Here is a 14,561-nt window from a genome sequence, read left to right as displayed (position 1 = left end):
ATTTCAAGATCAACTGATTTGCATTTAAATCCACAGATTTCCGCGAATTCATTGAAAATTGCCATCCCTGATTCAGGCACTTGTCCACTTGACACAAACTAGCCTCTCATCTGAGTGAGCAGTGAGCAAGTTTATTATCTGTCTGCCATTGTTTTGAGCCGTAACGACAAAAGCTTTAATAATAACATAACACGTGAATCCTAAAAAAGCATTTTATTGTTTAGAAATTTGATTTTGGACCAACAATACAAATCACAAAACATGCGACATGAAACTAGTAAGGTGTGCAGTATTTACAAATCCAGATACACATGTTTGTCAAGTACAAATAGATTGTCCAAAAAATGAGAACAATCATCCAATGGATGAAAAACGTTTGGAACCAAACTTTTTCCTTAAATGACAATTATTCGTTTACTAGGTCATACCATCCTTCATCACTGTCTTTAATTACTTTTGTGGAGTATTTGTGGAAACAGAAACAAATCGGGAATTTTTCATTCAATATTGATCAGGGATAAGAACAGCCAATTTCAATTTTGGAGGAAAATTTTAAATGCCATCAGCACTGAATGACATATGCAATAGAAACTGATGCTGATGTAAAAACTGTCCCAAGCTGATATGTAAGTCACAGAAAACTGTGAAAAATTCTCATGCCTGATTGATAAAAATATATTGACAAATTCTCATGACTTCTGTGATAAAAATCGACAGAGCCCTCAAGGGTGCTTCAGAATATGTCTGTAATAAGAATGAACAAATCAATTAAATGGTCACCCTGAAATGCCTTGTCAAATATGGACTGAAAACCATGAATACAAACATTATCTTATGAAATGTCCAAACAAAAAAACACAAAATCAGAATTAGTTTCTTAATTGATATACCCTATACCACATAACAAACATGCACTCTAGAACAAGAGGCATGAAGGTATCATGCTCTTTCCTATCTCGCGCCAGCTGACAATAGATTATGGTGAACCCCCTAGTTAATGTTAAACCCTCGTCGCCTTGTTGCCATTGGATACCTTGGTTAAACATGTCCATGACAGGTGTGGGAGAACAATGCAATATGTCACAGCTGAAAGACACATCACAAACTATTTTGACAGAATGCAACTGCAATGCACAGGAAAAAGAGAAGCTATTCAGTTTTTTTGTCTTTTCTCCACAATACTTAGTGTTCCTATTGTGCAAATCATAAAGAGACATCACAGCTTTTATTTATGGCTTAGGTATAGAACTTACCTCATGAGCAGTTTCACAACAGGTCTAATGAGCGAGAGATAAATGGTACCTCACAGACATGAATGCAGAAATCTGTTTCTTAAACCATTAGTCTGGTGATTAAAGTGTTCATTCTTGCTGAAGATTTAGGTATGACTCCCCATATGGGTACAATGTGTGAAGTACATTTCTGGTGTCCCTCACCGTGATGTTGCTGGAATATTGCTAAAAATGGCGTAAAAACTCACTCACTCACTCACTCTCAACTCATGATCACTCACTCAGATCAACAGCATCCTCACTGATGTGCACAACTCTACCATGATGTGTCAACATAGTTGACTTGCCTGACAGCCTAATCCTGTTAGTTGCCACTTACGACAAGCACGAATTGCTGAAAAATGTCACACTGCTCTTCACATTCTGGAGGAAGAAGAATAGTGGTATAAGATCAAGATTAAATCATTCGCTCTTCTTCGCCGAAGAGCCTGATTCAATTCCTCATATGGGTACACTGTGTGAAACCAATTTCTGGAGTTCCTCACTATTGCTATCAGCGACATAAAACCATTCTCACTCATTACAGGTGAGCTAAATGGAAAAATTATGGATTTTCATATTGTCTCATTTCATTGATCTGCCAGTATTCCTGCTGTGACTTCCAGTGACCCACTCTGGGAGTAGATTTCATCAATAGCATCTTGAGAATACTGGGGAAACATGGCATGTAAAGTGGCAAGGTCAGAGTTCATTTCAGAGCTCATTTGATGAGTGTCTCTCTCTCTCTTTGGCTGATCACGTACTGGGCGCTGTGGCTCATTGACTGGGTGTGAATGAGGCTGAGGGTCACATGACCTGGAGGGAATAGCAACACTGGCACTTGAAGTCTTAGAGGGAACAGCTGAAACATAGACAATCACATCAGCTTCGGTCAACAGGGTAAGCAACATCCTCGATAATCCCCAGGATATACATTCCAATGAATTTCCACTAGTACCGTACATTCAAATTCATTGCCTCCCTTTGCTGGCTCCGCATTCTCACATTTGCCAATCAGTTAAGCCTTTACATCTGAGCTTGCCAGTGTAAACAAAGATGGTGGCTGCAGCCTTGAAGGTTTTCTAACTGTGTGATTCTGACTTAGGGAAATAATTATACACACAAATTGACAGACCTGAAACCTTAAAAAAATATATGCAAGCATTCACTCTACCTCTTTCACAGTAAATCTGCGACAATTATGATGCCAAGTTTAATCGGTTAGATAAAAGAAGCAGAAGTCAGTTATGATAGAACGCTTGTGACTGCCGCACTCATTTTCCCAGCCTAAACACCTGACTGGATAAAAAGCCAGCTAAGGGAGATAACAAAAGTAGCAGCAGATGCATCCAGGGTATTGTAGAAGATTTATTGGAGAGTTTTTGCTGGATATTATGGATGATGGATAATGCACAGTTCATAAATGTTACCACGGCATGAGGAGAGACAATTTTGTATAACAGTCCTTTGATCCATGCGTTATGGGTGAAAATCACCCCAAAATAATTTACCAGAATCCAGAAAAAACAGTGACTTTTTTTTTACACAATCCCAGACTCCCCTCCATAGATTACAAATGGTCTACTCAATACAGTATCTGAGTCATGTTTGTTACGAGAGTGAGTAAGTTTGGAAAAAGTATTTAAACAATATTCTTTTTATATCAGAATGTCAAAAATTAATTACGAAATTAAAAATTAATGGCAATGCAGGTCTCAGATTAGCATGTTGGCAAAACCCACACAATAATTATAGTGCTGGAATTGAGATAAAAACATGTTGAAGTGTGATTTGAAACCAGAATTATTGGTTCCTGGTGTGCTCAAGGGACACAACTCTCAACAAGAAACAGCTATTCCTGAGATGATGAAGGAACAAAGACGGTATGATGAAAGAGACTTAGTGAGATTATATTTATCACCAAAATTAATTCCTTTTTACTGTTTTATATTTCAAATAACCAAAGACTCTACTGTAGGAAAAACAGGTCAACAGCTTCTGGAGCAAAATTATTGTTGTCATTTGAATGCGACAGCATTGAAATATCACTAAATCCTCTCATATAGAATTTCTATGATACTCAAGACAAAGGGACAAAGAAAAGCCGAGAAACGTGTATAGAAAAGAGAAGATCCTGACATTCATAATACTTCTTTGAGGCTTTCAAAAATGATTTATTTCATATCTACTTTATTATCACTGTGAAATTTAATAGCTACATTTTGAGCAGATATGAAATCAAATCCAAGTTTATTTGGAATTTGAAATCATAAGTGGAAATTATCTAGCAGCCCACAGACAAGTAAGATACCATTATTTCACTTCATGAAATAAAAAATGATTTGTCCCGGGCATTGGGCAAGGGGATTTTTTAGCCCATGTGGCTCCATAAATGGACCTATGCTGAAGTCAATATCTGGTGCCACTGTGTCATGGTAAGGCTGAGGGAAAATTTAAATCTCACTCACTCACTCACTCACTCACTCACTCACTCACTCACTCACTCACTCACTCATTCACTCAGTACTTAATACTTCAGTACTTAACCATTCATCATGAAGAGTATTCAGTGTCTTACCTTTAGGCGCAGATCGTTCAAATCTCTCCAGAAATTTGTTTTTGATTCTGGAACAGAGACAAACAACATTCATAAAATTCAGTTCTAGTCGAAAAATTAACCAAACATATAAATAAACACAATCAGCTTTGAAAATTAAATGAAAATTGGCTGAGAATGCAATATAGTTATTTCTCACCAAATATTTCTAAAAATTCATTATTTACTGAAATATGACACGATATGGCTGAAATATTGAAATATATTTTGAAGCTGGAAACTTTTATGACTGTTCTTCACTTAACATTCTCAAAAATTATTCATCGCATCCCAAACTCAAACATGACACACTGCATTCTTATGAAAACATCCGATGTATCCATGCCCTATGACCCTTGAAGATTCATGTTAGAGCTGCCCTTCAGTAACACATACTTGTCATAAGAAATAGTCTTTAACTACTAGGACGTTATCAGTCTCAGGATGATGTAATTTTTTAACTTCCTTCTGCCAATATCAAGGGTAGAATAAGTCTTCAGCAACCCATGCTTGCCACAAAAGGCGACTATGCTTGTGGTAAGAGGCGACTAATGGGATTGGGTGGTCAGACTCATTAGCACGGATGGATGCTAATATTGTTGGTCACTGGATTGTCTGGTCCAGACTCAATTATTTACAGACAGCCGCATTTAGCTGGAATATTTCTGAGTGTGGTGTAAAACTAAACTCACTCACTCACTCACTCCAGTTGTGTATATGGAAAGTGATACACGCGACTATGCATGTCGTAAGAGGCAACTAACATGATCGGGTGGTTAGGCCCACTAAATTGGTTGACACATGTCATGGTATCCCTATTACATAGATCCATGCTCATGCTGTTGACCACTGGATTGTCTAGTCCAAATTCGATTATTTACAGACACTCGCTATGTTGCTGGAATATTGCTGATTAAGGTGTTTAAAAACATCCAAACCCAACCTTGCCCTCTGACAACAATGTAATTCTTGCAAGTTTATTAATGCTCCATCACGATCCATTTTATCCTCTTCAGAGTTTTAGAGTTAAATGAAATCTGATGTTTCTACTTGTATGAAGAATCTTATTGAAAATGATCAAATAGCAGGTCAAACACCAAATCAAACGGAGGTCTCATTGGAGCCTTGTACTCAAACTGAAAGACTTTGGTAACTATAGAGTTCTGTTTAAGTTTTTAGCATATTTGCACTTGAGCAGCTAAAAATGAATTGATTGATCATGCTAACCAAAAGTTGACTGCATTTTTAATTCCATTTTTGTCTATCATTTACATTCAATTCTAAAACCTTAAAAAGAACTAACGAGCCTCACCTGTCCATTTCTTCATGTTTCTTTGCATCCTCTCTCTCAGCCCGCCTCTTGTTTTCCTCGGTCTGCCAACAGAAAATATCTAAGATGTCACTGTCTCACATAATCAACAAAAACAACTTTCACCTTGATTCAGGGATAAAGGCACAAACTCATCAGACACCTTCAACCATAGGATATATCCTTACCTGTAGTTATCTCCCTTGCATAGCCACATACGAGCCAGGACCTAAATTTTCAAAGCTCTCTTAGCGCTTGGATAGTTGAAAATTAATGTTAATGTATGGCACTTATGATTATCTTAGTGCTAAGAGAGCTTTGAAAATCTAGGCCCTGGGCAGTGGATTAGCCTAGAGGTTCGATTCCCCACATGGGTACAATGTGTGAAGCCCATTTTCTGGTGTCCCCATCTGTGATATTACTGGAATATTGCTAAAAGTGACGTAAAACTAAACTCACTCACTAAAATGAGTCGGATGAGGTAAACTGTGAGTGTGGTTGAATGCATGTGTATGTATTTTCAATGGCTTTCTTTGATTTTTCCTTGTATTCACATTAGTGCTATATCAATGTGAAAAGTGTATTGTCTTGCTTTGCATTTGTGCAACACAATGATGAAGTGATAACATGAATTCAAGTATTAAACACAAATCTGAAATAAATTGTTCATTCTTGCATTGTTATAAGGCTTGTCAATGTTTTACAAATTTTAATGTAATTATGTTAAGTAAATACATATTTTTTTAGGGCATGTCAGTTTTGGTCCAGGCTGGCAAGTTTTACTTCTAACCAGCCCTGTGGTCTAGCTGAAATTTTTGGGCGTTTCATACCCAGCAAATGGATCTTAATTAAGAAAGTACAATAATTCCACTTTACTAAGAAAGTGTAATCCAAAAGTTATATTCCCAACATTTGTTCCCTATGATCTAGAATGGCCTTGTGTATGCCGGACGTGGCGTCATCCCATCGGTGACATCCTTACCTTGTCAGCTTGCAACAGGCTTATCCTTGGTCACGTGGTCAAGGCCAGAAATTTTTATACTGTTACATATATTCAGTCTCCTGAAACTAAATTGTGTCTGACTCACCTTCCTTCTGCCCTCCATCTTCTTTTTCAAGAACTCTTCCTCCTGGACCCTCTTCTCTTCCTCCTTTCGCTTTTTCCGTTGCTCCTGGCAACAAGAGTTGTATCATGTATTGTAATGTAGCAACAATACAATATTGTATCACTACTAGTGTTGGGAATTGGTTGAAAGCTCATATTTAATAACTGGTTTATTACCAACAAGATATCATGGAAAACATTGCTTAGGTGTGTGAGTTATTTGTTATATTTGGCAAATTCTAAAAACAGCTTGCTCTATTGTTATTTCTTGATTAAATCATCTCAATTAATTATCTTGTATTTGTAATTACAAGTGTGATGTTCACCGACAGTGGTGTCAAGCAGCAGCCAGTAAGGAACACATTAATTACCACCCATGTGTGACTGTTTCTGGTCAGATTATCTGACCAGCTGTGTTGATTGTCGGATTAACAAATGTTTTTACGATGTATTTACAATAATCACTTGCTAGCTTGGTGTGTCGGAGTCGGAAAGCTAGAATGTCGGATTAAGGATAGCAAATAATCACTGTTTTAAATGGTTCCCTAATTTTTGGTCGGATTAACATGAATGTCAGATCATTGAGTGTCGGACAGACGAGAGTTGACTGTCAGTTTCAGCAATATTAACGTGTGAGATACCAGACATGGTCCGCCCACATAGTAGCCATGTAAGGAATCGAATGCGTGTCTTCGACATGACGAGCCAATACATAATCATGCTGAAAGACCCGGGTTCCCAATATGTGTGAAGACCATTTCTGGTGTCCCTCTTCATGATATTGATGTTTTTTGTCTTAGAATGCTTTAAACTTAGTATTTTTCCCGTAGTGAAATCTAAAAAGATGTTACACAGCTGCGAGTCAGAAACATAATGGGAGAGAATACATGAACTCTTCATTAGAAATCAAAGATGGGTTATCAAGTGTCATAAGTGCAGCTCAACTCAATATGACAGCGTGTATGATTTTAGATGACACTAACCAGCATATTGTACTTGGCGTTCATATTCTTCATTGCCATATTTCTCCTCGCCTCTCCCTCCGTTATCTCTCCTCCTCCTGAAACAGACACAACAGTCTCATTACACTGGAGCCAGTGAAAAACACTTTGTGAGATCCTGGAGCAGTCAGTGAGTGAGTGACTGACTGCGTGACTGTAAGTGAGAGTGAGTGGGTGGGTGGGTTGTGTGAGTGAAGAAGTGAAGGAATGAGTGAGTTAAGGAGTGAGCAAGTGAAGTGAGTAAAGGAGTGAGTGAGTGAAGGAGTGGATGAGTGTGTGGGTTAGTGAGTGAAGGATTGGGGAATGTACGTTTGAGTGAAGGAGTAGGTGGGTTAGTGAAGGAGCAGATGAGTGAAGGAGTGAGTGAAGAAGTGAGTGAAGGAGTGTGTGGGTAAGTAAAGGAGTAAGTGGGCGAGTAAAGGAGTGAGTGAAAGAGTGAGTGTGGGTGAGTAAAGGAGAGTGAAGGAGTGAGTGTGTGAGCGAGTAAGGGAGTGAGTGAAGGAGTATGGGCAAGTAAAGGAGTGAGTGAAGGAGAGAGTGTGTGGGTGAGTAAAGGAGTGAGTGAAGGAGTGAGCGTGTGGGTGAGTAAAGGAGAGAGTGGGTAAGTGAGTGAAGGAGTGGGTGAGAGAGTGGGTGAGTGAAGGAGCGGATGAGTGAAAGGGTGTGTTACTGAGTGAGTGAGCAGATGAATGAAGGAATGGGTGAGTGAGGGGTGGGTGAGTGAGTGGGTGAGTGAGTGGGTGAATGAAGTAACGGATGATTAAAGGAGTGGATGAATGAATGAGTGGGTGAGTGAAGACGTGGGTGAGTGAGTGGGTGAGTGAAGGAGCGGATGAGTGAAGGAGGGTGAGTGAAGGAGTGGGTGAGTGAAGGAGCGGATGAGTGAAAAAGTGCTTGAATGAAGGAGCGGATGAGTAAGTGGGTGAGTGAAGCAGTGGGTGAGTGAAGGAGCAGATGAGTGAAGGAGCGGATGAGTGAAGGAGAAGATGAGTGAAGGAGCGGATGAGTGAAAGAGTGCTTGAGTGAAGGCGCAGATGAGTAAGTGGGTGAGTGAAGCAGTGGGTGAGTGAAGGAGCGGATGAATGAAGTAGCGGATGAGTGAAGGAGCGGATGAGTGAAAAAGCGCTTGAATGAAGGAGTGGATGAGTAAGTGGGTGAGTGAAGGAGCAGATGAGTGAAGGAGCGGATGAGTGAAGGAGAAGATGAGTGAAGGAGCGGATGAGTGAAAGAGTGCTTGAGTGAAGGCGCGGATGAGTAAGTGGGTGAGTGAAGCAGTGGGTGAGTGAAGGAGCAGATGAATGAAGTAGCGGATGAGTGAAGGAGCAGATGAGTGAAGGAGCCGATGAGAAAATGGGTGAGTGAAGGAGCGGATGAATGAAGCAGTGGGTGAGTGAAGGAGCAGAGGAGTGAAGGAGTGGGTGAGTCAAGGAAAGGGTGAGTGGGTGAGTGAAGGAGCAGATGTGTGATGGAGCGGATGAGTAAAGGAGCAGATGAGTGAAGGAGCGGGTGAGTGAAGCAGTGGGTGAGTGAAGGAGTAGAGGATTGAAGGAGTGTGTGAGTCAAGGAAAGAGTGAGTGAGTGGGTGAGAGAGTGGGTAAGTGTAGGAGCAGATGAATGAAGGAGTGGGTGAGTGAAGGAGCAGATGAGTAAAGGAGTGTGTGAGTAAGCAGATGAGTGAAGCAGTGGGTGAAGGAGAGGGTGAGCGTGTGGGTCAGTGAGTGAAAGTGTGAGTGTGTGGGTGAGTAAAGGAGTGTGTGAGTGAGTGGGTATTTGTGTTACTCATGCAATACCACTGTGGTTCATGTATAGTGCCTAGGTTGAAACCCAGGTCCTAGGTGTTATAACCAAACGGTTTAACCACTGGGCTATCCATCTGTCATGCATGCAGGGATGTCTTATCACTCACCGTATCTCACTGTGCAATTATGAGACATTACATCCTTTATATCTCACCTACTGTTCCGTGATATGAGACGTGGCCAGGCTTGTTCTCGGCTTTGTGTCTCTCATAAGCTTCTGTTTCGCGTCGTGCCTCTGTACATGCAAAGAGAAAAGACTATTAAGTGATTGAGTGAGGTTAGTTCTTACGTAGCTTTTAGCAATATTCCCTCAATATCGCGGTGTGGTGCACCAGAAATAGGCTTCACATGTTGTACCTATTTGGTGAAATGAACCCAGATGGGAAAAATAATTGCTTTAACCAGTAGGCTAACCCATCGCCCGGACTTTCATAGTTACCGTGGTATCTATGTATCTACCATTTGAGATGTACTGTAACAGAGGAAAAGGGTGGGCAAGTGGGTGGGGTGGTGGGGTCAAGTATGTATGGGGTGGGGTGGTTAGGTAATGAAGTAATTTGATTCAAGTTTTCAAAACAGAAAAATACTGTTTACATTGTTGTTTAACACCACACAGTAATATTCCATCCATAGACATGATGGTGATCTGTTGTCATGAGAACTCATGACTCAGTGATTCTCACTGACTTGGTGAGTTTGTTTTTATGCCATTTTCAGCAATATTCCAGCAAAATCACAGCGGCGATCACCAGAAATGGGCTTCACACATTGTACCCATGTGGGAAAATGAACCCGGGTCTTCAGCATGACAAGTCAACACTTCAACCACTAGGCTACCCCACCACCCTAATCGGGGATGTGATGACATACAACCATATCAGCAAACTTGACCACCCAACCCTTTAACTAATCTGTCTCAAACAAATATATTCAATTCAGCCCATGCAAGTCTAGAATATGTGTCAAGTGTAGAAAGTCTCGAGGTCCCTTTCATTCCACTTTATGGGTATGATTTAGAAACCTTTTTGGGTGTAAAGTTTATTCTTTTCAGAAACTAGATGTTAGTCTATTTGTGCTCTGCAAACCTGGATTTCATGATTCATGGGAGGATCGCACTAAGCATCAGTTGCGATCAGCAGTGAATAGTTTGGGCACCTGAAAGGGTAAGGTTGCAAACTACAGATATAAAACAGTGCTGAGTCTGTTTGAGTTCATTACAATGAGACCCATGAAAATGAGGTCTTCAGTAATCCATGCTCGTTGTAAGAGGCGACTGAATGGATCGGGTGGTCAGGCTCGTTGACTCGGTTGACACAATGTCATAGATTTCCAATTGCGCAGATCAGTTGCTGTTGATCACTGGATTGTTTACAGACTGCTGCCATATAGCTGGAATATTGCTGAATGCGGCATAAAACTAAACTCACTCATTATAACCATATTTAGGGAACCTTCATTAACAATCTCCTTATTAGTGAGAGAAATCCAAGAGCATTTTTTTTCTAAATAAAATGTGTCCAAGCAAAACCTTTAGCAATAATGCAGTAATCTCATAGCGACAAACACTACAAAAGGTCCTCACACTGAACCCATTAAGGGAACTGAAGCCTAGACATGACAAGCAAATGCTTTAAGCTACCCCTTTGCCAAATGTTAATAAGGACAGTGAATAGTGTCACTGATACCTACGCTCAGAAATCTGTTGCCTTTTCTTCTCATTGGGACTGATAACAGAATACGCTCCTTGACTGTCAAGAAAACAAAGAACATGATTTATGCATCCAAAGAAAATTTGAAACATCATGTATTATCAACAGTAGAAGCTGATTCGGAATCATATGTACCATGACATACCAGGGGACAATGCCATCCTTGCACAACGACTGTTGTAATCAGTGTTACACTCCAGTGCTGTATGTGAGTTTGGATCATTTAGCTTTGTGAGGATAGTGACACTGTTGTCACTTAAATACTTATTTCATTTACAGTGAAAGAATTCAAAGGATGTATGTAAGTAGCAAGTCCACACTAAGTGAGTTGCCAAGGGACGTAACTCTGTAGTACTCATGAAAACCTGGTCCAATTTTGGGGGTCCTTGTTTTACGCGTTCTGGCTTTTTCCACGATGTATTTGGGTGAAAAACAACGACTGGTCCCTTCAGAAGATATTCCCGCGTTGGCGCCATTGGCGAAAAAGGTTGGTCTGCTCTGTTCTTTCATAGTTTTCCAACAATTTAAAATATTGCTGAACATTGAAATTTGTTTTATCAATCGATGGCACACTTTAGATTATTTTTATCATAAGCACACATCAATCCTCTCCATTATAAAACAAATTTTAACTTAATGTAACCAGGGATGCACATTTCACATAGATTTGTGTGAGGGAGGGGTGTATTGCCAGGGGCAGACAACTCCATGTGTTAATCCAGCTAACAATGATCGTGTCATTAACTCATTCATTGAGTAATTTTATTTAACATGCTTAATATGTTTTAAAGTGTTCAAATGTGTGTACTTTGATTATTAAACAGGTAGGAAAGCATTATTTGTTTCAAATACCTTGTGCAATATGTATGTTATTTTCAGATTTACATGTATTTTCTGTCTGTATCCAGAAGTGACAGCCATAGAACACAAAATTGTGGCTAATAATAGTAGTATTTGAAAACTGACAATATTTTATTGATCTTTTAATTTAAGCAGAATTCAGCATTATTCATTTGTGGATGTCATAGCACTTACATAAACACATGATGTAGATTTGGGTAGAGAGTAAGTATTTTTTGCACATTACAGCATCACCACATACGCGCAACATACACTGATATAATTCAGCATCAGATTTGCTTCAGGTTTGAAACATGGTATCTTCAGCACTGTCTTTAAAAGCACAGTCTAAATTGAATTTTCAACACTGGTGATACAGGTTTAAGATTAGAATATATGAAAACATGTTACAATCTTAAGTTCATCTTAATTGATGCAAAACAAAGGTAGCACTTCATAATCTTGACTCTAACTTGAATCTGTTTCAATAATTTAGTGTTAAGATACTGATTTTGCCAACATTGACACTGTACATCAGTCATGATGTTTAATGAACCGTTTCTTTCTTCTTCTGCAGACCTGAAACATACGTTGATTCGAAGTTCTAGGATGTTCAAAGAAGACGTATAATTCCAGATGAAACATTTTTCCTCTGGAAAGCACTGTGCTGATAGAAAAGACTATTAATATATTTGTGGTTCAACAACATTTACTTAAAATAGTTTGGTACTTGAAATAAATAGGTGACGTTTTTTTCACAAAAATGGAAATGTGGACATTTCTCAGAGTTGACAGTAGTTGACTTGATCACCTTGTTGATCAAGAACGGATGGACAGAATTTAATCTGGTAAAGTTTGTTGCAATGCTGATGTATCAACAAACCTTGGAAAAATAGTTTTAAAAATCTGAACCGTTGATCTAAAAAGTGTTTTTTTTAACAAAATAAAATGTCTCCTGAGAAATTAAGTGTTTATTTGCATATGAGATTATGCGAAGACATCAAATTATCTATATGGTTATACACTATGCTTACTGAGATATTCTCTGTTCTGTTCCCCCTTCTGCTCCGGTCGCACCCCCGTCGTCCTCCTCGCCAGGCCTCGGGGGGAACGTCCCTCCTCGTCTAGGGGGATAAGTTCCTCCTCGTCCCCCTCGCGACCCCATCTCGCCTCGATTGTACATTCCCCGTCTCGTTGACGGATTTGCCCTGTTTTGATCTGATCGATTGCTGACAGCCCCTCGACCTCGTCCCGTGGGTGTCCCTCGTCCTCGGGATCCACCCCTGGCTGCAGTTTGGTTTCCTGGTCCTCTTGTAGATCCGCGAGTCCTGCTAGAAACTGATGGACGTGCGGTGAATGTCTTACTCATGGTGCCACTTTCACTTTCTCTTCTTGGATGTGCTATCGTTTTCTCTAAATATAACTGATCTGTTGACGTTTACGTTGTTGGGGAATCCCTAAGCTGGGTCACGGTTCCTTGTGCGCGTTTCAACTTGCCATTATGAGACGGAGCCCAGCTTTGAGGAAATTTCGCTTTATAAATACCAAAGCGCCGTCTAGCGAACGGCTGTAAATGGAGAACATCTAGACGTATTGCATCATATTTTGGGATCTAGTTTCGATATCGACTTTTTAAAGCTACCAAATAAATAAATAAATAAATAAATAAATAAATGAAAATAGAGAAGTAATTGCTGAACGTTCTAAAACAGCGTTATGAAAACAAATCAACAGTGTTTTGCATACTTGCTCAGTATCAGAAACTGTTTAAAGTTTTGTTTTGTTACTGAACATGCATATTCACAATTAATGCTTCTATTTGGTGACACAGTGTTTCTGATGAGCAGTTTTCATGTTATGGATCTCTAAAGAGGGTCTGCTTGTGGATAAATGCTTTAGTAGTCTCCCGACTATAACAGTCTGTCTGAGAATTTCTTTGAGTGGCATATTTGAAAGTTGGGGAATCGGATATAAGGACGTTATGGACGAACAACTGTTAAAGCAATGTGTGACGTTTCGATACAGATACTTGCTTCACGATACAAGAAACTGTATCGAAACGTCTCTTTAACGGCCAAAGTTGTCTTAGTTTATCATTGGTACATTTTAGATTTTGTTTAGTTGTATTTTTCTCAAATATTTTACTTTTGTAAAATATTAATTTGCAAAAAATTGTTTTCCACATCTGGATTTGAACCCATATCTAATTGTTTCAACTGAGTGTCAGTTAAGACTTTATATCAAGGGGCTAGTAACTCTATAGTCAAGGGTGGGTTACTCTGGTTATGATCGTTTGGACCATGTACTTGCTCCTTGATGGAGCACATGTTTGAGCCGGTATACAGCAAGCACCCCAGGAGATGGAAAGTTGAGGACCATATTACAGACATAATAATGACAGGAAATCAATTTCAAATACTTAGTAAATGTATTTATCTTTCATTAAGTGTTAATTTCTTAGAATTTATCATTTGTAATTTTTTTCAGTAAATTCAATTTATTGGACTTTTTAGAAAGTTTATCTTCCATCATTCGCTTGGGTTTTCAGTAGGAGCATTTTAGTTCAAATCACCTCTTTATTTTTTGTTTCAGTTGATCTGTTAGTATTTACAAAGAATTTGCTGTGCTTTGAAGATGGAATATTGTACCATAGAACCTCAATGTGTTGGATTCATTAACTCAACTTAAAAGTTTTCTTTTTTTTTCCTTTTTATTTTTACACAAACAGTAGCATTACCCGAATCAGAGACCATGCATATAGTCTGTGCTCGAATAAAGAAGTTGTTCATCTATAACGTTTGTCCTTATCTGATGTGAGTATATATGTTTGTTCCTTGTTTACACCGTGAAGGTCCCGGGGTAGAATAGGCCTTCAGGAACCCACGCTTGCCATAAAAGGCGAGTATGCTTGTCGTAAGAGGCGAATAACGG

The 14,561-nt window shown here is 39.3% G+C and overlaps 1 protein-coding gene across 1 annotated transcript; it reads right to left on the bottom strand.

Moving 5' to 3' along the window:
* Positions 1-198: 198 nt before the first annotated feature.
* LOC137281325 (epithelial-stromal interaction protein 1-like) lies at positions 199-13,111 on the bottom strand. Its single transcript, XM_067812499.1, has 8 exons — positions 12,665-13,111; positions 10,771-10,829; positions 9,236-9,316; positions 7,265-7,341; positions 6,265-6,348; positions 5,180-5,241; positions 3,850-3,896; positions 199-2,133 (listed from the first exon to the last, which is right to left on the bottom strand). The coding sequence occupies exons 1-8, from the start codon at positions 12,997-12,999 to the stop codon at positions 1,862-1,864; spliced, it is 1,017 nt and encodes a 338-aa protein (XP_067668600.1). The 5' UTR covers positions 13,000-13,111; the 3' UTR covers positions 199-1,861.
* Positions 13,112-14,561: the final 1,450 nt, after the last annotated feature.

This window comes from Haliotis asinina, chromosome 4 (assembly GCF_037392515.1).
Source record: "Haliotis asinina isolate JCU_RB_2024 chromosome 4, JCU_Hal_asi_v2, whole genome shotgun sequence".
NCBI classification, from domain to species: Eukaryota; Metazoa; Mollusca; class Gastropoda; order Lepetellida; family Haliotidae; genus Haliotis; species Haliotis asinina.
The sequence above is the reverse complement of the archived record's forward strand: the minus strand, read 5'-3'. Positions and strand labels throughout refer to the sequence as shown.